At 51.4% G+C, this 24,576-nt stretch overlaps 2 protein-coding genes and 3 non-coding genes across 5 annotated transcripts; 4 read left to right on the top strand and 1 right to left on the bottom strand.

Annotated features, from left to right (window-relative positions):
* The first annotated feature begins 692 nt into the window (after positions 1-692).
* On the top strand, positions 693-10,218 carry TCP1 (t-complex 1). The gene is made up of 12 exons (XM_028509112.2): positions 693-929; positions 1,965-2,050; positions 2,254-2,382; positions 3,845-3,942; positions 4,318-4,428; positions 4,737-4,918; positions 5,280-5,406; positions 7,909-8,084; positions 8,458-8,581; positions 8,902-9,094; positions 9,244-9,407; positions 9,925-10,218. The coding sequence occupies exons 1-12, from the start codon at positions 866-868 to the stop codon at positions 10,139-10,141; spliced, it is 1,671 nt and encodes a 556-aa protein (XP_028364913.1). The 5' UTR covers positions 693-865; the 3' UTR covers positions 10,142-10,218.
* Positions 4,096-4,234, top strand: LOC114495860. Its single transcript, XR_003684524.1, has one exon. It is a non-coding gene; the product is annotated as a small nucleolar RNA SNORA29 (small nucleolar RNA).
* On the top strand, positions 8,645-8,782 carry LOC114495843. The gene has a single exon (XR_003684508.1). It is a non-coding gene; the product is annotated as a small nucleolar RNA SNORA20 (small nucleolar RNA).
* Positions 9,925-20,518, bottom strand: ACAT2 (acetyl-CoA acetyltransferase 2). Its single transcript, XM_028509113.2, has 9 exons — positions 20,339-20,518; positions 19,568-19,702; positions 16,261-16,442; positions 14,731-14,848; positions 13,764-13,907; positions 12,463-12,585; positions 11,749-11,903; positions 10,919-11,029; positions 9,925-10,505 (listed from the first exon to the last, which is right to left on the bottom strand). The coding sequence occupies exons 1-9, from the start codon at positions 20,391-20,393 to the stop codon at positions 10,335-10,337; spliced, it is 1,194 nt and encodes a 397-aa protein (XP_028364914.1). The 5' UTR covers positions 20,394-20,518; the 3' UTR covers positions 9,925-10,334.
* On the top strand, positions 17,513-17,616 carry LOC114495898. Its single transcript, XR_003684557.1, has one exon. It is a non-coding gene; the product is annotated as a small nucleolar RNA U13 (small nucleolar RNA).
* Positions 20,519-24,576: the final 4,058 nt, after the last annotated feature.

Raw genomic sequence — 24,576 nt, 5'->3', positions numbered from 1 at the left:
GCCCCGTCCCACCCTGGCCCAAGCTTACGCTCGGAGAGCATGAACAAAGCCTGTGACTTGCATGCTCCAGGAGCAAGTTCCTACATTTTAGGACAAGGAAAACAGGTCCTGTACAAACCAGCGATTTGCAACCGGCGTGCAAGATTTCTAACCTGCTCACTCCTGGGCACTGACCTCTTTCCTTTCGACAGTCAAATTAAAAATTGATAACAGCCAACAGAAAAATAGCTGTCGGATATGAATGAATCAAAATTTCCCTTTTTGTTTAGGTGGCCAAGAAGTGTATTTTTGGGTATGCTGCAGAATTTTAGATTATGTGTGCCAAGAGATGAAAACAGTTGTAAATCGCTGTTAAATAAATTAAGACACAAATCTAGCTTGGAAGCCCAGCTCTGCCTCTGAGAAGGGCCCGCCCCTTCACTCCCGTCGCACTCTAAGCTCCGCCCCACTGTGTACCACCTCTTCTAGAAGGCGCTAGAATGTACAACTGCGCGTGCGCAACAAAGCACCATCTTCGCGCCCTCCAGGATCCTGACTTCCGTCCTACCTTTTGGAGCCTTTCTCATTCGCTCTCTAACGGAGCGGAAGTGCTGAACCCGCCCCCTGCCGGCTCCTCACTTCCTGCTCATTCACGCTTCTCGGCCCCCCCCCCCCCCGCCCCTTCTTTCTTTCCCGCCCTGCCCCGCGGGGCGCTGGGCTTCTGGGGAGAGAGGAGCGGCGTTCCCAGCAGCCCCTGCGGCAGCGCCTGGGCTCCTTCCACGCCGTTGCTGCCTCCTGCTGCTCGTGTGGCCGCTACCCGGCCTAGGGACCGAGACGCTAGTTGTCCGCGGTGTGAGTGGAACCCGAGGTGCACCCTGCCGCGAAGATGGAGGGGCCTTTGTCCGTGTTCGGGGACCGCAGCACTGGGGAGACGATCCGCTCCCAGAACGGTAAGGACGGGATGAGGCCTGGGCTGGGCCGACGTGGTGCGCTCCCCCCTCCCCTAGCCCGCCCGGCTTGGGCCGTGGCTACTGTCCTTGTGCTTTCTTTCTCTCCCCCCCAAAAAGGGTCCGTGGGTTGGGGGACATGCCCTACCCTCGCCGGTCTCACCACTTCTTCGGGGGTGGGGGGCGCGGCGCGTTTCTGAGCACCGCGCGGCATGGGAGTGGTTGGTGTGGGTGCCCGGGCTCTGGGGTAGGGAAAGCGAGCCCCGGTACTGACGCGTGCCCGGCGTCCCCTTGGGTTGCTCCGATCCCCTTTTGTTCCGAGTCTGACGACGAGGAGCGTCTCGTTTTGGGAGGACCATTAACCGGAGAGTAGTGGTTCCAATTGCTCGTGTTACCGATGAGCAAATGGCCACCGTTCTGGACACTTGCCCCTGGTACCCTACCGGTTGTCATCTGCAGTAGATGCCGGGTGCCGGGCGTCCGGATCCAGTTCTTACCCCACCTGTCGCCGACGGCTTTTTGAAATAAAAAGATAGCCGACGAAATTTTAGTTGAATGCTAGCATAAGGGTACTTAAAGTGAATTTATTCTGGTGAACGTTGGCACGCATTACAGCGTTTGTTGTTGAGCCTCTTTTGAGAGCCTTTGCCATTTGAAGTCATGGGTGGCTGCCTGTCCATCTTAGCCTTATTTGGTGGATTATTAATTTTTGTCTTAGATGGATTCGCAATAAGGTCAGAACCCTGGGATTCCCACTTTCTTGATTCACAGATAAAAGATGGTTTGCCTTTATATGATTTTTTTTAACATGCCAATTGCTAAAAGGAAAAGGCTGGTATAGTGTATCTATCCCTCCCCCTTTAGGTGGCCAAACCCGAAATTGTGACTAGTAGATTACCTTTTTATTTTAGGTAATCAGGAAAGATTTGTTGATTTGGAAAATTCAGAGACTGTTAAATGTCGTATACTTTCTTGACACTGAAATGATTGCTGTTTGAAGGAGTGGATTTTTCTAATTCCATTATTTCATTCCTACAGTTATGGCTGCAGCCTCTATTGCCAATATTGTAAAAAGTTCTCTTGGACCAGTTGGCTTGGATAAAATGTTGGTGGATGATATTGGTGTAAGTACAGCTAGATGTTTCTTTAAGTTAAAAAGATCTTAAGTCCTTGCTATGTAAGTTACTTGGTTTTAATCAGAGTGCTGGTGTTGGAGGTATAGTAAAGGTGGACGTATGTATGTTTTAACAGAATGTATGTTATGTTAATTAGAATGTTCTGTTTCTGTGGATGATTGTTTATTTTTTCTTCCCTGCAAATTCCTTAGGATGTAACCATTACTAATGACGGTGCGACCATCCTGAAGTTACTGGAGGTCGAGCATCCTGCAGCCAAAGTCCTCTGTGAGCTGGCCGATCTGCAAGACAAGGAAGTGGGAGACGGGACCACCTCCGTGGTAGGTAGTCACCTGGCAGACCACCCGAGACTGGTTTTCCTAAGTCAGGCTTTCAGAGAGTGAACCACAGTAAGTCCTTTGCTTCTGAGTTAGAAGTAGGTTACATACATCAGAGGGAGAAAATGTAATTTGTTTCTTTGGTACCGATTCAGAAACAAAGTTCGCAAAAATTGAGGGTTGTAGCTAGTTTGCACAATTTAAGTAGAAAATAAACGTGATTTAATATGGTCCCCTCATTTACGGTCCCCTGCCCCATGACCTGAGACTTAGAAATGTCTAAAACCTTCCCGTTATAATTATCTGAAGAAGACAGTCTCACTGGTTTTTAAAAACAAGATGTTTTTTATGTTCTAAGTGTTGACAGGGCATTCTCATGAGCGCGCAGTGGGAGTGCAGGAAGTCAGTGAACACGTGACCAATGACATGATGTAAACGTTTCTACACAGCCAGCACATTGGTGTAGAAACACTATTTTTTGGTGAAGAACAGATGCTTTGCTCTAAAAAAAAATGTGGTCACAAAAGAATGGAATCTACCTCTTCTAAAATAATAAAATCGGTCTTTGTACAAGGAGCTTATTTATGATAATAGGATTTTTTTTTAAAGATTTTATTTATTTTTAGAGAGGGAAGGGGGAGAGAGAGAGAGAGAGAGAAACATCAATGTGCGGTTGCTGGGGGTTATGGCCTGCAACCCAGGCATGTGCCCTGGCTGGGAATTGAACCTGGGACACTTTGGTTCCCAGCCCGCGCTCCATCCACTGAGCTATGCCAGCCAGGGCTGATAATAGGATTTTTGAAATAAAATTACAATTTGCTCTTAAAGAAGTGGTATTTTTGAAGTCTTTTTGATTAAAAAAATGTCAGTGCCTTTTAATGATTTTTATTTATTTTTAAAGCATTTTTTAGTCCTCATCCGAGGACATTTTTTCATTGCTTTTAGATTTTATTTTTATCTCTTTAGAGAGGGGAAGGGAAGGAGAAAAACACCAATTGGTTGCCTCTCACATGCGCACAACCCAAGCATGTGCCCTGGCCGGGGGGTGTCAGACCTGTGGCTTCTCAGTTTTCGGGATGACTCCCAACCCACTGAGCCACACCAGCCGAGGCTTTAAATGATTTCTAAAATAAGCCAGGCAACAACAACCCAAGGCAGTACAGGTCATTTGAGCAGTCGGGCTCTTCATTCGGCGTCCGTCGGACGGATATGCGACAGCGGATGTGAAGTCTTTCGCTGCCGTGGCACAGAGCTAGGGTTATTTTGGCTGGGACGTTTTCCTGGCTCTCACTTGGCTTTGGCCATTTGTATGTGAAACGCTGCAGACTTGCTTTTCTCAGGTGTCTAATTATTCATTTCACTGCCGTCGCGATTCCGCTTAGCGTCTGATGGTTGTGGTGCCCAGCCGTCACTGCACACGTTGAGTGTCAGGCGGCTGTGAGAGGGATCCGTGTTTCCCCGACAGGTCATTATCGCGGCGGAGCTGCTGAAAAACGCAGATGAGCTAGTCAAACAGAAGATCCACCCCACCTCCGTCATTAGCGGCTATCGGCTTGCTTGCAAGTAAGATTGTTTGCACTCAGAGAAAATTTTACATTATTTGCTAAAATCATTGTAAACATTTAAAAACGTCTCTTTAATGACTGTGCTTTATTTTGAAAAACGTATATTTTGGCATTTAATGAATATTTGAGGCGAGTAGGGCCAGGGTGTTTTCTTCCCCTTGACTACCACATTTTCTCCTGAGGGTAGATCTTGGTGGCTGTGCTTACGGGGTGGAGTGAAGCGGCCGGGGTCTGCAGAGGGAGGGTCTGTCCGTGTCCTCCTCCTCCACGAAGTGGCTGCACAGAGCACTGTGCCGCTGGCCCTTGGCACGGTGATAGAACAAGGCTTTGGATGGGAAGTTAATTTTCGTTTTCTCTCCCACACTGTCAACAGGGAAGCAGTGCGCTACATCAGTGAAAACCTAATTATTAACACAGATGAACTGGGAAGAGATTGCCTGATCAATGCTGCTAAGACATCCATGTCGTCCAAAATCATTGGAATGTATCCTTGTGGTCCAGTACAGTTGAGGCTTTTTAAAAAGACCTTGTGTTAGTTTTCATGCGAGGCAGCACCATATAGAAATTCCTGTTTTCTTCCCTGCTCTTCTGGGTGGGGCGGTAATATACAGTGTTTGTGGGAGCAGTGTGAGTTGCGGATAGCGATAACAGTATAGTAGCATTTTGGTGGTGTGAGTAATGCTTGTTTCCTTGCTGAGATTTCAAAAAGGAAGTGCCTTTGAATTACCCTTGACTTCCATGTGCAACCACTGTCCATTCCAAGTCTCTTGCTCTCCTTAACTGTTGCCTTAGAAATGGCGATTTCTTCGCTAACATGGTAGTAGATGCTGTGCTTGCCGTGAAATACACAGACGTGCGAGGCCAGCCTCGCTATCCAGTCAACTCCATCAACATTCTGAAAGCCCACGGGCGAAGCCAGGTGGAGAGTATGCTCATCAGCGGCTACGCGCTCAACTGCGTGGTGGGGTCCCAGGGTAAGGCTCAGGGTTCGGTCATGTGGTGTGGGGACTGGTGGTTAAAGTAGCTTTTTCTGTAGACTGTGTATACTGATCGTCTCCAGGTGAACTGCCCAAGCTGTGCACTTACTGTGCTTTAAGGAAGTGTGCGTCACGTCAGTTGCTCTTTAGTGACACAGGCACATAGCCTAGGAAAAATGCAAGTTAGAAGACAGCACATGTGTTAATACCATAAAAACGTGTTCGTAATGTTAAATGTAATGATCTAAATTTGTGTTTATGTATAGCTTAGTTTAATCTTTGTTATTCTATTATGCTCTGTGTCTAGGTATGTGTTAATAGTTGTTACAAAGGAATTTAATGTTATGTTTAATTATAGGCATGCCCAAGAGAATAGTCAATGCAAAAATTGCTTGCCTTGACTTCAGTCTGCAGAAAACAAAAATGAAGCTTGGTGTACAGGTGGTTATTACAGACCCTGAAAAACTGGACCAGATTAGACAGAGGTACGTTGAGAGATTATTTTTGACCTCTGAAAAGAGGTGTTTGTAAACTGCTTCTGCTAGAGCAGGCGACAGGAAACCGAAAGAGAACGAGGGCCGTGTGTTGTATGTAGTTCACGTGCTTCCCTAGACCAGCAGCGGAGGCACCAAGCAGCACGCTGTGCTGCGTTCCTCCCGCGCGCCGGGCGGGTGCTGGGGGTGCTGGGGGTGCAGGCGGCGGCGGCGATTGATTGGCATGCTAGGGACCTAGGCAGGAAATGGTGAGTTTTTAATGGTTCGCCGCTTAGTGGTTGTTTGTTTGTTTGTTTGTTTTTAGTAACTGAACCAAATCTTCAGGAAATCTCTTCCAAGAGTCAGGAATGCCCTCATCTTTTACATCTTTTAAATCTGACTGCAATCTGACCTCTGCTTCCTGATGTAACAGGAGGTGTCCTTCCGTGAAAGGCCAGTCCTTCTACACTAAGTGTTCCGGACTCCTTCTGCCTTAGAGCCCTGGTTCACTGATAGTTTTCTCACCTGTGTCTTCAGCTCCCGGGTCTGCTCTTCATTCCTCTCAGATTCCACCTGTAGCTCACACGTTGTGCTCCAGTTCCTCCCCATCCTTCACCGCTTTACAGCCAGATGTCTGGAGGGGTTTATACAGAAACGTGCCTGGCACTTTCTCTTACTTTTACAGCTCTGTTCTCCAGCAGAAGACCACTTGCCAAGGTCACTGGTGACTGAGAGCAATTCACTAGACACTTTCAACCTCACTTGACCTTTATGAAGCCTTTGACTCCTTCCTTGAAACACTTGAGGGTGGAGGGGCTTTGACGCTGCCTCACCTGTATTCCCGGGCGCCTGCTGCCTCGCTGGTCTTCCCAGGATCGCTCCCCCTTCCCGAGGTCTCGGTGGTTCGGAGACGCCCAAATCTGAGCTCCAAACACGCATGTATTTGTCTAGCTGGATGTTTTTTAAGCATCTCAAAGTCGTGTCTGAAACCAAAATTTTGATGATATACAATCTGCTCTTGGTTTAGTGATGGGGACCCCTCTACTAAGGCAGAACACTAGAAAATATCTTTAACTCTTTCTTTTTTTAATCTGGTAGCTTTTTTCCCTTTTTTCACCACGACCACTTGATTTCTGCCTTCAAATTAAATCTCAAGTTCGTCTACTTTGCATTTGCATCGTTATGCAAACTATTGCACAGGCCCCCAGCTGGTGGTCTGGAGTTTACTCTGCACCCCCCCCCCACCCCCACCCACCCCCCCCGGGCTGTGTTCCACGCTCATCGCTTCCAAGGCCAGAGCCGTGGGAACGCCTTAGGCATTCTTCTCACTGTGGTCCCACCCCACAGGCGCCGGGGCTCACCAGACCCTTGCTCCACAGGCCCTGGGGTGTTTGCCCCTGTGCCTGGAACACCTCTGCCCACCTGCTTTGACGAGCTGACCTTTTACTTGCTCTTCAGGTGCTCAGTCTCTCGGGGTGGCTCTTCTCCATCCCTCGGTCTGCGTCAGGCCCCACCGCGACTTTCCGTGCCTTGTGCTCCCGGCGCTTATAGTTTCTGTGTGTGTGTGTGTGTGTGTGTGTGGCTTCGGTTGTGAGCTCTGAAGGGTGTCCTTGGCTTTGTGGCCCCCGTTTCTAGGTTGTGTCTGGGACACAGCACTCATTCAGTATGTACACAGGGGTTCGTTTTGAGGTTAATCTTTATTTCAAGACTTCTTTGAGTGATCGCACCTGCCACGCTTGGCATGATGAGCAGCGTGGCTTCAGTCACCTGAGTGCGCACTCTCTCTCCTGGCTGCTTGGGGTTTCCACCCGTCTGACCGCCTTCTGGCTTCGTCGCCTGAGTGACACGTGGCCTTCAAACTCATGTTGAAAACCCAGCTCTCCTTCCTCGTCCCGCCCCCAGGCTCTTAGTGTGTGCTCTACTCCAGGCGCTGTCAACCCCGACTTCTCTGTTCGGCTGTCTGTGTCCCGTCACGGCCCCTTGCCGTGGCCCTTCACCTGCCCCGCGTGGTTTCCGCATTGCCATCGGGGGTCCTTCTGCAAACACAGCTCTGACCACGCTGCTCTTAAAGATTTCACTCAGTCCGAACTCTTCACTGCAGGGCTCTGCACGTCCTGGTCCTGCCCACAGGTTCCCCTCTTGAGCCCTCAACCCCAGACCCCAGGCTTTCCTCGTCCCATCCACCAGGACGGGTTTCTGTCCGAGGCCCATTGTAACCTCCTCACTGGCCATGAACTGTGGTTGACAGTCCGCCCCCCACCATGTGTTTGAGGGTAGGGACACTTCCCTTCATAATCACTGTTCTTGGGGTTGGGGCTCAAATCTGGGGGAAGCTAAGTGGTGATTTTTAATCCCTGGAACTTTTATGTAAAATTGGGCTGATCTAAATTCTAGACGTAGAAGAGAAAGGTTGGTTACTGTTTAATCCGCAGTTATTTTGTGAAAAGTACTTACGGAAGTGAAAGCTGTGTTATGTGAAAAACAGAAGGTGTCTTTGGGTTACTCTGTCTGTAGAGAATCAGACATCACCAAGGAGCGAATCCAGAAGATCCTGGCAGCTGGCGCCAATGTCATTCTCACCACCGGTGGCATTGACGATATGTGTCTCAAGTACTTTGTGGAGACTGGCTCGATGGCCGTCAGGAGAGTCTTGAAAAGGGACCTTAAGCGCATTGCCAAAGCTTCTGGAGGTACGTCTTCCGCCAGCTCTCAGGTGTGACATTTCGGGTCACTGTACATGACCACGAAGCTGCCCTGGAATGTCAGCGCTGAGCAGCTTCAAAACCTACCCTTGTTTCTTTTACTCCCATAACGATTTACGGGTGTGTTTTATAGAGCCATTTTTCATGTGATTGGAAAAGTTCTTTGGTTTTACTGAATTTCTTTACATTGGTGACAGTTCCATCTTGGACCAAAGGACAGTTGCTGTCTGATGCCTCGCTGGAAACGTAAACTTGCATTATTAGTGCATCGCCTTTTCATAAATGTTTCTAACCCTAAGACAAGCTGCGGAAGTGTTCGTGGAGAACAGTGCTTACGAGATCTTTGTAATTACCTCGACAGCCACCATTCTGTCAACCCTGGCCAACCTGGAAGGGGACGAAACCTTCGAGGCCTCGATGCTGGGACAGGCCGAAGAGGTGGTGCAGGAGAGAATCTGTGATGACGAGCTGATCCTGATCAAAAAGTGAGCGCTGCCTCCTCGGCCACAGAGCCGCGTCGGCTGGGCTCGGGGATACAAGCAGGTCCCGTTCCCATTGATTTGCTGCTCTCGCCTCCCCAGTGGCACGAGCAGTTATACGCGTGGGATAGAGCAACGCCGGGCCGCTGTGGACGGGGGTGGGTGGCCGTGCCACCCTTCTTCCACGTGTGTGTGGCCCGGACACGGCTTCCGTGGGCCCCTGTCCTTACATAGGCAGAATTTAATCCGCGTGCTCATAATGAGTTAATTCTATGTAGACTTAATTTCATGAAAGTACTGGTTGGAACTCACTTATGTTTTGCCAGCACCAAGGCGCGCACGTCTGCGTCGGTCATCCTACGCGGGGCGAACGACTTCATGTGCGACGAGATGGAGCGCTCCATGCACGACGCGCTCTGCGTGGTGAAGAGGGTGCTGGAGTCCAAGTCTGTGGTCCCGGGGGGCGGCGCGGTGGAGGCAGCCCTCTCCATCTACCTTGAGAACTACGCAACCAGCATGGTAAGAACGGCTAGGAGCCCCCCCCCCTTTCCCCCAAGAAGCTCGTGAGGGACCGTCTCTAGCACTCTGGTAATACACCTCATCTGAGGTCTTGGCTGCTGTGAGTGCTGTCGTCTTGTGTGAACACGCCTCACTGTCTTCCTCCTCAGGGGTCTCGGGAACAGCTCGCTATTGCCGAGTTTGCGCGCTCTCTCCTGGTCATTCCCAATACGCTGGCAGTGAATGCCGCCCAGGACTCCACGGATCTGGTTGCAAAGTTAAGAGCTTTTCATAATGAGGCTCAAGTGAACCCAGAACGTAAAAACCTAAAATGGTAAGTACACAGTTTCTCTGACCTTTTCATTGTCCTCTGTAGCTCATATGTCAGTCTTGTTTTCTGGAGATTTTTATTAGCATTGATGTGTCTTAGGTTTGTCCTTGCTTCTCTGGGTGGTTACTTTACCTGCAGGGTGGTCCCACTGAGGAATAGGGGAGATTATTTGGGGCCAATCCGTAGCTGTTTTTAAGCAACCCCTTTATAAGTTACTAAATGATGTTTAGAAAGTTTCTGTGTTAATTGTGTCATTCATAAAGAACTACTTTAGTCTTTAATTATTATCAAAGAGTTTTGTTTATTTGAGAGAGGAAAGGGGAGAAACATCCGTTTGCTGCCCCACTTATTTATGCATTCATTGGTTGATTACTGTGCGTGCCCCAGCAGGGCGTCAAACCCACAGCCCTGGCGTATCGGGGTGACACTCCAGCCCACCTAGCTACCTGGCCACTGTAAAAGGATAGGGTGAGCATGTGTTGTAAGACATCACCTAACAGATTTTTTTTCTAAATTATAGGATTGGTCTTGATCTGATTAACGGCAAACCTCGAGACAACAAACAGGCAGGAGTGTTTGAACCAACCATCGTTAAAGTGAAGAGTTTGAAATTTGCAACAGAAGCTGCAATTACCATTCTCCGGATTGATGATCTCATTAAGTTACACCCAGAAAGCAAAGATGATAAGCATGGAGGGTACGAAGATGCCGTTCATTCAGGAGACCTCGATGACTGACCTGATTCGCTCTTATTTATAACACTCTGGGGTGTGGCTGTCTTGTGTATCCCACATTAAAGTATGACCAGCTGTCAGCCTCCCCTGGGTTCTTGTGAACTGGAAGGGGGCGTCCAGCCTCACGTTGGTCCTGTTCTCGTGTCAGTGTCTCACTAGTGCAGAGGGAAATGAGGCTCAGGCGGGCCCGGCAGGCTCACCCCCTCTGGACACACATTGCTATCCCCATCCCGCCCCCGACGCACAGGGCAGCGACGCCGCGGCGCCCGCCCTGCCGCTCCATCGTGTGTAGCAGGGTGACCAGGATGCGGCAGCCGGATGCCCCAAGAGGGTGCCCCAGGGCTATTGCCCCTCCTTGAATGTTGACCTAAGGGGGGAAAGATTTGTTACTTTGTGGTAACAGGTCAAAATCCTAAACTAGGATCTTTTTCCTCTTAATGTTATACCAGTAAGCTACCCTTTCCCACTGCTTAGGAACTGACTTATAGCTTTGTGACCTCTGTCCTGACTGCCTTCCCTTATTTCTTAGTTTAAAAAATTGTTAAAACCCCGTTCCCATTTCAAGTAAAGGAATGCTGTCAAGGATTTTTGCCTTGGGAAACAGTGAACCCGTGAGTCCCAGCAGGGACTTCGGTCTCGTAGCCACCCGTTACAACCACGTGGCCAGCGTCTGGGAGGTGCCATCTAACTACACACACACACGGGTTTTGGCGTTTCCGGTCAAACTGCACCGCGAAAGCCCGCCTGCAGGCTCTCCTCAGGGCTGCGTGCTCGCGTTACCTTCTCCGGGTTCAATCCAAGCTCCTTAGCCACTGCGACAGACAGGGCTGCGAAGGCTTCGTTGATTTCAAATACGTCCACGTCCTCCAGTGACCAACCTGCTTTTGCAACCTAAAGGGAAGATGAACGGGAGAGCTCTAAAACTCGTGGACCCGCTCTTCGCTGTGGGTAACAGTGGGACACACTGTGGTACTGAAGGGTCTCCAAAAGCTGCCGATTGGGTTCCTGAGTCAGCCTAGTGGTGAGGCCACATTTTGCCTTAGACACCAATTCTAAGACAGTAAGGGTAGAACAACCCTCAGACATTCTAAACTACCTTAAATGTTGAACAAGTAACACCTCTCATGCGTAAGAGAGGTGACAGAGCAGAACTGGTTCCCCTAAAGCAGGGGTGTCGAACTCTTCACCAGGGGCCACATCAGCCTCGCAGCTGCCTTCAAAGGGCCGAATATAATTTTGGGACAGTACGTGTAACTACTCCTTAACAGTTACGGGAGAGCTTGGCACTGCTGCTGCTGGGCAGAAACAAGGCGGAGGGCTGCATTCGGCCCACGGGCCTTGTGTTTGCCACCTATGCCCTAAAGCCCATCATCCAAATGTACAGGGCGGGCAGTGAGTGAGCTCATTTGAGGCTAACTGGGAGACTTTCATAAAAGGGAAACAAAGGCAGTGAAACCTGATAGGAATGACCATGAAAGCAAAATCGAGCTCCGTCTGGGTGCGGAAAGCGCCTCGGAAGGTTTACGGAAGGCAGGGTTTCAGTGCGGAATGGCGGGTGACTGTGCTAGTCCCCCAGACGGAAACGGACCAACACCCAGAGGTAAACTCACAGCTTGCTTTATTGCCGGGATCGGTCCTGTCCCCATAATGGAAGGCTCCACGCCGGCTTGTGACCAGGAGACGATCTGGGCCAGAGGTGCCAGCCCCCGGGCGTCGGCTTCCGACTTCCTCATGAGAACCACCGCCGCAGCGCCGTCGTTGATGCCTGCAAAAGGCCACGGCCTCGGTGTCTAAAGCGGGGCTCGGGAGCTTCGTGTGTACCCGCATTCCCTCGCCTTCTCGACACCCGAGGACACGAATGAACACACCCTGGCAAAGCCGTCTGCCGTATTTCTGGTGTTAGCATGTAATCAGAAGTGGTACCTTAGCCAATAGGACATAACTGACCACAGAACACTCCAATGGGAGGAAACGGAAAGAGTAAAGCAGTGGGGGAGGGGAGGTTGACAAGAAATGGAAGAAACAGCCTCACCCGCACAGGGGGCCCTGGACTTCCTGGGTGTGGGGAAGGGCAAAGGCTGTAGGTAAAGGAGGGTTCCCTAATGTGCTTTTGCATTTGTACATGCGGTTGGGCGAGCTGACCCATTCATTCAGTGTACATAGGATAAGTCAGTCAAACGGGGAGAGAGTAATGGTTAAGTCTGAAAAACATTTTCCCCTAAAGCAGCAAAAACAAGGTTTTAGAACAGCATGTACAGAAAGTTTATGAGATAACAGAACAAGGAATTACCCTGGCAGAGCCACCAGAAGGTGGCGTGTCTCACCTGAAGCATTCGCGGCGGTCACAGTCCCCGTCCCATCCGTGAGGAAGTAAGGCTTCAGTTTAGACAGGGCTTCCATGTTGCACCCGTGGCGAGGAAACTCATCCGTTTTGACTTCCGTGAGGCCTGACAAGAAAAATGAATGAGCCCTGGATTAGAACAGAGATGGCAGGCAGCATGCTGGGAAGGCGGGTGCCTCGGGCCTGCTGCATGAAGATTCGTATTTAGGAGAAAGGTTTACTATAAAATACTTTCATTCCCATAAGACAAAAGTATGCACGAATAAAAATTGTTATGTTAAAACATTTGTCCTGATGGGTGTGGCTCGCTTGGGCATCATTGTGCAAAGTGATTCCCAGTCGGGACGCAAGTCTGGGTTGTGGGTTCCATCCCCAGTTGGTGCACACGAGAGGCAACCACACATGGATGTTTCTCTCCTTCTCTTTCTCCTTCCCTTCCCCTCTCTCTAAAAAATAAATTTAAAACATTTTATGAGCGCTGTCGTCAAGAGACAGTTTGAGTTTTCCATATCCACAGCCCTTTCCGAGGAAGGTAGGTACGGGTGGTTCTTCGTGCAAAACGGCTATGGTCTCGGGCACGGGACTGGGCTGGTTCTAGTCCACTGGACCCGGGAATGGGAAAGCCAAGCTCGTAAGGGTGGGACATGAGAGATGTCAGTTAACCACACTCCTAGAGCTTGGGCCCCGGCTGGTGTGGCTCAGTTGGTTGAGTGTTGTCCTGCAAACAGGTCACTAGTTCGATTCCTGGTCAGGGCACATGCCGGGGTTGCAGTTTCTGTCCCCAACCCTGGTCAGGGTGCCTGTGGAAGGCAACCAAATGATGTTTCTCTCTCACATCAACATTTCTCTTTCTCCCTCCCATACCCCTCTCTAAAGTAAAAGATTAAAAAAAAAGGGGCCCAAAAATATCCACCCAAGAAATATGAAATGTATATAGAAACAGCAGGAAGTGAGGGGTGTTTGCTGTGGAGGAGACCCGGCCTGTGAAAGGTCAGTGGCCACCCCCTCACAGCCCCGAGCCGGAGGCCCGATTTCCCGGGAGGCCTGCGCCACCCCCAGGCAGCGTGGGCTCCCGGGATCGAGAGCGTCTGAGCGCGGTGCCAGCGCCCAAACACCCACCCCACACCCATACTCAGGTGCGTCCGGATCTCTCCTTCAGTTACAACCCGAAAGACAGGGCCAACATGCAATTTATGAACAGTCCCATCTGTTGTTCTTTTGGATATTGCTCTGACTTGTAAATAGCCGTGCTGATGTTTAACTCATTGGGATTTACACACCCACCTTTTCTGGAAGTGACACAAACTGGCACAATCTCCTTGTCGAAATGGCCAGCCTTCTGGGCGCTCTCTGTCCTGTTCTGGGACAGAACCGCCAGCTTGTCCTGATCTTCTCTGTTCACTTGCCATTTTTTGGCTACATTTTCAGCTGTGGAAACAATAAAGCAAAACCAAACACTTTCAGGAACTGGCTTGTGGTCGCTCCAGTGTTTCTGAAACAAGCACTGACCGCCCCCCAGCAGCAGGCTCCCGGGTGGGCGCGAGACCACGTTCTGCGTGCGACCCTGCCTCCCCCCCGCGACGGGCGTGAAAATGCCGGCGGGGACGTTATCAAGAAGCCGTTTTCTTTCTGTGCTTCCTTCTGTCTTTTCCTTTTAATGCAATTCTAAATTTTCAGAAATTTCCTTTATGTTTATTTTTGCCCCAGCTGGTTCCTCATTCTCTTTCTGAACCATCTGAAAGCTAAAGATATCATGCTCCTTTACCACTAAACCTCAGCTTCGGAGTGTATGTCCCCCCAAACAAGGCCTTTTGCTTATGAAACCGCAGCTTTTGGAATCAGGAAGCGGACCCCTGGCATGTCACCATGATCTAACTCCTGGTCCACCTGCCGGTTTCACCTGCTGTCCCGATGGTGTCCTTCACAGCTCATTTATTTCTTCAGGACCCAATGCAGGACCATGCGTTGCATTTCACTGTCAATTTCTTTAGTTTCTTTTTCGTTTGGAAGAGTTCCTCAGACCAACTTTTGTGTTTCTTAACCTTGTTATTTTAAAAAGGACCAGTTCTGTTGTCAAATGCCCTGATCTGGGTTTGTTGTTTCCTCAAGGTCAGACTAAGACTACACAGAAAAGCAAGGCGTCCGACCAAACAGGGTTGCATAACGAGGAGGGAAGCGCCTGTGGAGCCAACTGCTCCAGGGCTTGGTAACCTGCCCACAGCACGTGTGTCTTCAGCGATGTGTGCCGTACCCGTGACGCCCATGTGGTACTTGTGAAACGCATCCACGAGGCCATCGCAGAGAAGACTGTCCACCAGCGGTGCTTCCCCCATCCTGACTCCCGTCCTCAGGTGAGCCAGGTGAGGAGCCTAGAAACAAGAAATACCAATGGATTTAGGCTTGGTTACAGCCAGTCCTCTCCTCAGGACCCCACTCTTCACTAGCCAGTGGTCCCTAAGTTCCCACCCATTCCCCTTGTGACCCTTCTCCCCAGCTCTGGCCCACCCCCCTCCTCACCCAGGGTCCAGGGCCCGAAAGCCCCTGGAATCAGCAGACCAGTCCACCTGTCTGCTCTCGGGAGCCTGTTACCCTCCCCCCTACACACTTCCGTTTTGTCAAACCTATCCCTTCTGTGTCCTCTTTCCTTAAGAACTCATTCATTCTTTCCAAAGAGGCAACTAGTTATCTGCTTATCAGGGGTATCAAACTCATTGTCACCAGGGGCCACATCAGCCTCGCAGTTGCCTTCAAAGGGACGAATGTAATTTCAGGACTGTATGAATGTAACTACTCCTTAACAGTTAAGCGAGAGCTTGGCACTGCCCAGCGGGTAGAAACAAGGTGGAGAGCTGGATTCGGCCCGCAGGCCTTGTGTTTGCCACCTGCGGCTTAAGTGATACTACCAGTGATACTTACTTTGATGGGAGACATAATGCCAATGGTGAGAATAATGAGGTTGCCTAATGAACTGATGGGGAGGGATGTGTAGGTAGGGTATCCCCTTAACGCTTACCAACTCAGTGGCAGCCGCAGCAGAACACACGGATTTGGAGCCAGCAGGCCTGTGCCGGAATCCTGGCTCTGGCCCTCAGCGGATCACAAGACACCGTCTGCCCTGCAGGGGCCCTTGTGGCGGCACGTACACACGCACCGCCTCTGGAGCTTTACGCTCACTGTGTGTGCCACCTCCGGCTGCCCCTCCTGGGCCTCCACAATGGCTGGGCTCAAGGGGCCTCTGTCTGGGGGTCCCCAGGCAGACCCTCGAACTGCCTGCAGGAAGCAGGGGGTATACTTTTCCTCTTTGTTGTGCCAGTTCGAGGGATGGAGGTTGGCGAAGCAAATCCCACCTGGCACACTTGTTAGGGAAGGGCGCTGCTCGGTGGTCCTCTTTCCCACGTTTTATACTTCCCAAAGGTCAAGGAAATTTGGTCCCCGGGGTCCTCCCTGTCATGTGCAGGAAGGTAAGTGGCAACATCTGTTTTTGACTTTTCCTCAAAATGAGAAAGAAGTTCAAGACCAAGGACATCTACTGACTAACATTATAGGTTTGATTCAGAAAATACTTTATGCTTCGTTAACATTTTATAAAAACTGTTCTAATCACGCTGGTTGACAGGCTTTACTTTCAACCCAAATTTCTCACATAAGTCTGAAAAACAATGAACATTCAGGAAGGGATCGAGGCTGGGTCCACTTTTTGTCTGTTTCCTGTTTGGTCGCAGCCCCACCACGCCGTCTATGAGCGAGAGCTCCGTGGCAGCCACCTCGCCGCAGGTCTCACCTTGCTCATGCTTTCCATGCCCCCGGCAACCACGATGCTGGAGTCCCCCACCCTGATGGACTGGGCTGCGAGGCACACGGCTTTGAGGCCCGACCCGCAGATCATCTGGCAGCTCCACGACGGAACAGAGTAAGGGATCCCCGCACTCACGCTGGCTTGTCGAGTAGGATTCTGCCCGCAACCTGGAGGAAGGAACACAGAGGACTCTTATTTTTTATTTTATTACATCAAAAATAAAACAGGTGGGTGGAGGCACATGCTGAAGCAGGAGTTGGCATCTGGGTCTCCTGCTACTGTCAGGGTAAGCTCCCCCGGGGGGCGAAGAGGCCTAGGCGCACTCCACACCTGTCCCCGCCCGGCCTCACGCGCACGTGATCTTGTGCCGCCGCTCTACAGACATTTGTGGACGCCAGCTTTCTTCTCCGAGAAGTCACTGGTGCATTAAGAAGGAACTGTCGCCCTGGCTGGCGTAGCTCAGTGGATTGAGCGCGGGCTGGGAACCAAAGTGTCCCAGGTTCGATTCCCAGCCAGGGTACATGCCTGGGTTGCAGGCCAGAACCCCCAGCAACCGCACATTGAATGTTTCTCTCTTTCTCTCTCTCCCCCTCCCTTCCCTCTCTAAAAATAAATAAATAAAATCTTAAAAAGAAAAAAAAGGATTTTAAGATTTAAAAAAAAAAAAAAGGAACTGTCTTCTGGACCTTTTCATGAGGCTTGCATAAGCCCACACTCCCTCGTCAAGTAAGGGCAGAACATGGGCACTGACTGTGTCTCTAACTAGGCTGTGTGCCCTGTGGCCATGGCTCCGACGCCTCAGCCGTGGGAAGGTTAGAGGGTTCCCGAAACCAGAAAATCTCGGATGAGAAGCACTTCTTTCCTGAATGCTCACCACACCGTGGTTAACTGGTTACGCAACGAGTGACGCACAACGAAAACTGCCTGTGGGGGAGAGCTGACGGAGCGGGAAGGAACATCACACACTGAACTTAATCCGGCACCAGCTCGGAGGACAGCACTGAAGGTGTCACCACTGTCTGTACCGGAGGGTCGGGCGGCGTTTGTGCGGTGGCCACTCTACTGCACACTACCCACACGCCCCTGCCCAGCGGCTTGCCTTGGGGGAGCTGCTGGAAAAAACTAGCAAACGGGTCATTGACAAAAATGTACAGGTTATGGTCATCACACTGTTATTAATCTGGGACTAGGCTGGATGTTGAGTAGATACAGGAAAAACATGAAAAAGAATATTAAGATCCTTTTGTAGTTCATAAGCGTGATGACTGGGTGTTCACGCTCTTGTGTGACATGTGCCTCCCACAAACCTTGTCACGACATCGGCACATTACCTGTCTGACATGAAAAAAAAATATTAAAATATTCTGAGGTAAACTCATAGGACACTAGTTAATGAAGAAGGCAATATTATTTCAGGTTCCTCCTTTTTTTTCATTGATTTAAAGAGAGGAAGGTAGAAAGAAACATGTTTGTTGTTCTACTCATTTGTGCATTCATTGGTTTAGAGAGAGAGGGAGGGGAAACGCTGATTTATCGTTCCATCGATTCATTGCTCCTTGTATGTGCCCTGACTGGGAATCGAACCCACAAACTCTGGCACACCAGGATGCTCCAACTGAGCTACCTGGCCAGGAAAGTTTCCTGCTTTTTAAGCTACCATGAATTACATATGCATTTAAGTAAATAAGTCCTTTATAAAAATTTTAGCCCTGGCTGGTGTGGCTCAGTGGATTGAGTTCCAACCCTGCAAACCAAAGGATCACTGGTTCGATTCCCAGTCAGGGTGCATGCCTGGGTTGCAGGCCAGGTCCCCAGTAGGGGGTGCACGAGAGGCAACGACACATTGATGTTTCTCTCTCTCTTTCTCCCTCTCTTCCCCTCTCTCTAAAAATAAACAAATAAAATCTTTTAAAAAATTTCTTATGTATTTATTCATAATCCTTATCTTCAGGTTCTAAAGAGTTAAGGAATGAATGTTGAGCGTAATTAGTAGTTTAGCATTTTGCAGAATTTGATCTCCATGAGAACGAGAATTTCTACCTTTTATGAACATTGCTTATCTCTAGCTGTTAGGAATGGCACGTGGCACATGGCCAGTGTTCGGTACATATTTGTTATGTGATTGCGGAAGACATCTGGGCTACAGGGCAGGTGTGGGTTGAGGGGCTGGCTCCACTTCAAGCTGTGGCCTTGCCTGAGTGACTTAACCTGCCCGAATTTCCTTCACTCACCGACTCACTGCTACATGAGGTAAGGCGAGCACTAACCTGGTGCTCGGAAGGCCCAGCACCAGGCAGACCCGCAACAGACACAGCTCCACGTTCATCAGCATACGTGGAGGTGCTGGAGGCGAGACGCGGAAAAGACAGCAGAGCAGCCAGCAGGTGGCTACCCCATGGCAACCGAGTAAGGGTGCATCCCAGGCCTGGGAAGGAGGGCAGAGTGACTGGAGGGGACCAGTCCAAGGCAGCACTCCTGTATTTAAAGCCCCGAAGAGTCACAAGAAAGCAGGGTGCTCCTGTGTTAAGGTCCATACAGAGAAGTGGGGGAAGGAGAACTGGGAAGAGAAACTACAAGACTGCAATATAAATACACAGAAAAACGGGCCAGGTCTCAGAGAGAGTAAGGACAAAGCTGGCTGTTAGTGAGCACCGCCAATTACCACTACAAGGAATTAGAACTGATGTTACTGAGTGGTCATGAAACCGGTTCTAATGAACTAACTGGGAACTGGCAGGGACTGCTGGTCCATCACGCCCAGCGGGAATCGGGGGCTGGAACACTCGGGTGACTCCCCGCGCCCATCCCAGCGGTGGCTCAGCCTGTCTGCAGCAGAAGCAGCGGGAGCCAACCTGCCCTACCAGCTAAGTGAGATCTGCAGGGGCGGGGACCTCACCTGCGTGGCTGGAGCCCCACCCCAGCACCCAGCACGGTAGTGTGGGACGCAAAAGAGGATTTCGATCCATTTTCATTGAATGTGCGCCAGTGGAGGGGAATAGGGGGGAAGGGCCGTGCATCCTCTCCCGTGTGCCACGCGGGCCCTGCTTCTAAAGAATGAAAAGGCAGTGGAGGAGGGCGGTCTAGGGTCACTCGGGAAAAGCCTATGAAAGAGGCCGAGTGGAGAGAAGCTATTCTCGGGACCTGGCAGAGGGGCAAAAGGAAGCATGCTAACGGAAGGAACTCTGTGAGCCGCGTGTGTGAAGCAAGAACACAAGTTGGGGTGGGGGACGGGGGTCGTCGATGGGCTGCTTCTAATACACGTGACCCTCTGCCGGGATCACGGAGGAGTTACCCGCTGCCAAAACGTGTCCAAATATGACCTCCGACACCTCTTCGGGAGCCACGGCGGCCCTCTTCAGGACTTCTTTGATGACGGTTGAGCCCAGCTCATGGACAGGAACGGTGGACAAGGCACCATTGAAGGAGCCTAGGGCAGAAGGGAACGCGGAGGCGGTGAAGAGGCCGCCCACGGCGGGGGGCCGGCAGACCCGGGCTCCCCCTCCCCCTGCGCAGGCGCCCTCGGCAGCGCCTTGGGGTGCACAGCGGAGCGCGTGTGGCTCGCAGCAGCCGCGGCCCGGGCAGGCGGCTCCCAGAGCGCGCGGGGAGCCACGGACCCGCGGGGAGCCGGCCGGCCCATCCCCAGGTCCCAGCGGAGGGGCCCCGCCGCCCTCACGGAGGAGGTCGGCCCTCCCGCGCGTCCAAGGGCTTAGAACGCTACAGCGCTAGGGAGGGGAAGGTCGGTCACAGTAACGCGGGGACCACCGGCAAGACCTCCGCCCCGAGCCCCGACTCAGACCACGCCGCTGCCCCACTCCTGAGGCCACAGGGCCGAGATGGCCAATCAGGAGGTCGCGAGAGAGCGCCTCTTCCCGTCAGCCAATGACAGGGTCAGACGGCGCAGTGGCTCTATCCCGAGAGCCAATCAGAGCACGTGAAAAAGAATTATCCTCACCGGGCGAGTGGGGTGGGGCCTAAAGGGTCGACCCGGGGAGGTGTGAGACTCCTAGTTCGGAGGGTCCCAGGCGTCCCAGGGAGCCCCACGCGGGGCCCGCCGGCCACTCACCTATGGCGGTCCGCGCCGCCGAGACGATAACCACGGGGTCCGAGTCCGCACTCATCCTGCCACAGGACCACTTCACGCGCAGCTGAGGACACCGTGCGGCAGCTAGCGAAGCAATAGCCTTCTCCTGCCGCTGACCGACCACCCTAAGCGGAGGAGGAACCGCGGGTCGCCCCGCCCACCGCCTGCGCAGGCGCGAGGGGCCGGAGGGGCGGGGCTCGGCCTGGAGGCGGGACCCCTGAGCAAGAAACTCACTGCCCACCAGCACTTGAGACTAGCGTTGCATTTTTCTGTCGGCGTTTTTGTTTTGGGAGGGGTGTCGGGTTTTTTTTGAACTTAGTGTTTTGCGAGTCAGTGAAAGCGTTACACCCACCGCTGGAATCCCAGTGGCGGGGATGTCAGTGAGAATCCTGCAGGCCCGAGGGCCGCGCCGAGGTGTGCTTTGGATGTCCCGGCATCGCAAGCACCGCCCCCACGCCCCACACCCACACCCCACCACCGTTTTGCCACGGCGCCCACTGGGGGCTCACTTCGGCTCTCTCTGCAGATCCGCGGGCGGACTCCGCGCTGTGTCGGGTCAGCTGCACGCGCCTCGGTGCCGCACAAGTCTAAAGGATTGCCTCTGGCTGCAGTGTGCACAATCCGAAGGGGAGGATTTCTCCTGCGTGAAACCTTTTCCGTCTTTCCGCCTCTCACTGGGCGAAGTTCAAAGTCTGTCAGAGCTCTGGAGGAACCTGAACTTCTGGCCCCAGCCACTTTACAGCCCCAGCTCTGGCTGTGTTTCCCCTGGACACACCTCGCAGGCTAGTCTCCCCGACAGAGGTCTGGCTTTGTCATAGTCTCTCTAGCACCTGGGACAGTGTCGGACACACAGGAAGGACTTAGTGCTTATCAAATGGTAATGGATGTTCAGGATTGTCATCTAAAAGCTTTAATAATTCCCAAAGCTGCATGAAGTCCTGTCTCCTTAAGACAGAGTCAGCCAGCGAGTGGAGGTTTCCAAGTTCTAACCCCGACGAGCTCAGCGGAGGCCGCGTGGCGGCCCTGCACACTCAGAGACGGAAAGCAGCCACGGAGGAGGATCTGAACACAGAAACTCCTCGCTAAAAGTCAGCCATGGCGAGTAGTCGTGTCCCAGGCCTGCCGCTGCCTGGACAAAGGTCGGTTTTTACCTTAAGTCAGCCTGTCTGTTGCCTGTGCATCTGAGAATACACCCTCCCTGGAATGTCGGAATAATCCCCTTTCCAGAGCCCTCAAGGCGCACTCGCTGCCCCGGAGCACAAGCCCACAGAGCTCCTCGATGTCCCCTTGTGCCCCGCAGACACTTCTGTGCTGACAGGGCTGCTCGTCCACTGTGCCGTCCCCACTGGCGTGGGAGTGTGCTCTCCCCACGTGTGCGTCTCTCGGTTCGACTCCCTCTCAAGGCTCCGAGACGACCCGGCTTCACTTTCTCCTGCCCCCCCCCCCCAATCTACCACCAGTGAATTTCACATAACCCCCTTTCATCTCCTTTGATTGTAGTGTATAAAACGAGCTGCAAAACTGCCATTTTCTGGAGCACTTTTTCAGTCAAGATTTGTGCTTCCTGGCAACTGTCAGTTTGGCTCAAATACACTCAAATAATTCTGTACACATCGGGATGTTTCTTACCTCGGCACAAATATTTGAGTAATAATGAACATTGAACAACCATCAGCTGTCAGTGTTGGCAAAGTGTGTTTGAGTCGAGGGTAAACACTTGGGTGGGACAAGCAGGGATGGCTGGAATTTCGTGGTTATTAGAGATAATACATTTCACCTCTTTCCAGGAATCTAGTTCTGGTGAGTGATTTCCAACATCCGTTTTACTCCATCAAACCAGCCTCAGCCTTGGCCAATGTACAAACACGTGACTCAGTCTTTGCAGCCCAACTGTGCAACAGATTTTCCTTATCGTTTGAGCCAGAAGTAAGCTGCTCGGACAAGCCCACAGCAAGCATCCTGATTTACCCAGGCTGACTTCTTGGTAGGAAGCTGAGATTTTTAGATGTTTGGTCCATCAGGGAGAAACAACCTAACGCGCTAGCAAAGAAAGGGCTTCTAGACAGGCAGTGCAGCTTGTTGAGGACGCTGGAGCAGGAGACTTTGTGGCAAGCTTGTACAAAGAAAATCTGTCCACAAGCCTGGGGAATCCTCCTGAAACACTTTCAAGTAGACTGAAATGCCATTCAGTCCTGGGAACCTACATCAGGACTCCAAAGACAGCTATGTGGATGGGGCAGACAAAGCAGAGAAGATAACGACAGTGTAAGCCCCAGGTGGGGGTGCTGGAGAGGCGGAAGCCGGAGAGACAGGCTTGGGGCCTGGCACAGGGATGAATCCGCAGTCCTCCCCAAGAGCTCAGCAGTGACTCTCAGAATCCTCTGCCCAGCCTGTGTTCCCCGTCTGGAAGCAGGAGAGCCCGAGGAATTTAAGGAGCCTGCCCCTCAGCTTCACGCTTTATTCTATCCCAGGCCCCTGTCACATGTCCTCCAGCCACTCCTGTCTCCCTTGTGGGCTCACTTTGACAGCTCCTGAGTATATTCTCCGAGTCTTTCTTTGCACAGGAACTCTGGGTAATACGGTCACTCCCATGGCTTCAGTTACCTCCATTTGGGGACAGCTCTGGCATCTCCAACCCAGTTGTTGCCCAAGCAAACAGGCCCTCTCCATTAAAACGTCCTGCAAGCACATCCGATGGAACGCATCTAAACCTAACTCATTATCTCTACCTCTTTCGGCCTTTGTTGCTTCCCTGTTCAAAATGTCAGTGAGCACTGTGACTGTCTTCTGTTGACCAACCTACCACGTAGCACTCCACTCGGGGGTCTTCCTGGAGGAAATGATGCCTATCTCCTGCAAGGTGCCCCTTGGCAACCTTTGTTTCTGCTTACTCTGCATTATAATCCCTACTTCCATCTGTCTCCTCTATTAGGCTCCATAAACTTTGCAGGACAATCTTGTTCTATGGCTTCATGCACAGCTCCTAGCACGTTACGGTCATTAAATACGAATACTAATATATTCTTTATGACCAGTGCCTGGCACAGCTGACTCTGAATATATTCTTCTGGGTGCAAGAAAAGTATTCACCTGTGTCCTTCCTGGGGGCTCCATTCAGATGCAACATTAAGGAGATAATTGCTTGCGTTTGTTTCCTGGCCACACAGCACCTGTCCTCCGCGGAGTCGTCCCAGTCCCTCATCAGTCATCTACTCAAAGCTCTGCATGGGGCAGGTGGGGACTAAGAATAATGAGTAGATGAAAGGAGAAATCGTTCTGAAAATGACACCCGGATCTAGGATCGCAGACCACCTCGGCTGGTGAGGTCAAATGAGGAACCACTGTGAGAGCCATGCTCCCAAGCCAGCTTCTTCCCAGGGAGCCTTGTGGGGGTCCAGGCCAGATTTTAGTGGAAGGCAGAATTCACCAACCTCCCATATGGCAAACTCTCTTGTTGGTAGGAAGGGCAGGGGTAGGAAGCATGCTCCTTCCAGCAAGGGTAGCTCAGCACTCGCTTGATGGGTCCCGGTCCAAGATCAAACAAAGGTAATGGCCTTACCCAGGGTTTTAAGAAGTGTTCATTATAGCCCTGGGAATAAATGAACCCTCAAGAACGTGTCATCAGAGAAGAGCAGTAGGAATGACTGGGTACAGGACAAACCACTATTAATGAAAAACAACGTCTGAGAGAAAACTGTAAGAAAGAATGGCTTTGAATTATGTTTGCAAGTATCCAAAAACTAGATTGGTCAGTTGCATCGCATACACAGCTGAGAGGCCAGGAGAACACACACCTAGCGAGCCTTTTGTTACAAGCACTTGAGCAGTTCATTGTACCCATTAAATCTTACGTGAAGAGATGACAACTGGGACACCAAGGCCAGACTCAGGCAAAACGTTCTCCTCCCTCTTGCCCACCGCCAGCATTTCCAACGACAGAGCGAACCACTTCTGAGGCCCAACCCTCTCCCCTTAGCCAGCATCGTGAACTGTATAGACTTCAGATCTTCACAAGTTGCATTTATTCCCATCACCGCATTACCATGTCACGTGCTTGTTTCCAACAAGTATGTTTTGGGCACAGCAGCCATTCAGACTGCTGTGAGATGTCATCCTTGGAAGCTCAAGTGACATTTCTTCACCTGATTCGGGGATGTATTATGACACAGTGGCCAAGTCTGGCTTCTTGTTGTCAGACTGCCAGCTCTGAGGTGTCGTCC

Source organism: Phyllostomus discolor, chromosome 4 (genome assembly GCF_004126475.2).
Source record: "Phyllostomus discolor isolate MPI-MPIP mPhyDis1 chromosome 4, mPhyDis1.pri.v3, whole genome shotgun sequence".
Lineage (NCBI taxonomy): Eukaryota > Metazoa > Chordata > Mammalia > Chiroptera > Phyllostomidae > Phyllostomus > Phyllostomus discolor.
Note: the sequence above shows the minus strand (reverse complement) of the source record. Positions and strands in the feature narration are given on the sequence as shown.

Bases quoted from the DNA above. Each gene is read 5' to 3' on its own strand.
- TCP1 (XM_028509112.2), top strand. From the start codon at position 866: ATGGAGGGGCCTTTGTCCGTGTTCGGGGACCGCAGCACTGGGGAGACG. The intron at 8,582-8,901 runs GTGAGCGCTGCC...ATGTTTTGCCAG, and splicing joins GAGCTGATCCTGATCAAAAA to CACCAAGGCGCGCACGTCTG. The intron at 9,095-9,243 runs GTAAGAACGGCT...CTTCCTCCTCAG, and splicing joins AGAACTACGCAACCAGCATG to GGGTCTCGGGAACAGCTCGC.
- ACAT2 (XM_028509113.2), bottom strand. From the start codon at position 20,393: ATGAGTGCGGACTCGGACCCCGTGGTTATCGTCTCGGCGGCGCGGACC. The intron at 19,703-20,338 runs GTGAGTGGCCGG...CTTCTGCCCTAG, and splicing joins GGCGGCGCGGACCGCCATAG to GCTCCTTCAATGGTGCCTTG. The intron at 11,030-11,748 runs GTGAGTTTACCT...TCTTCCCTTTAG, and splicing joins TCCCGGCAATAAAGCAAGCT to GTTGCAAAAGCAGGTTGGTC.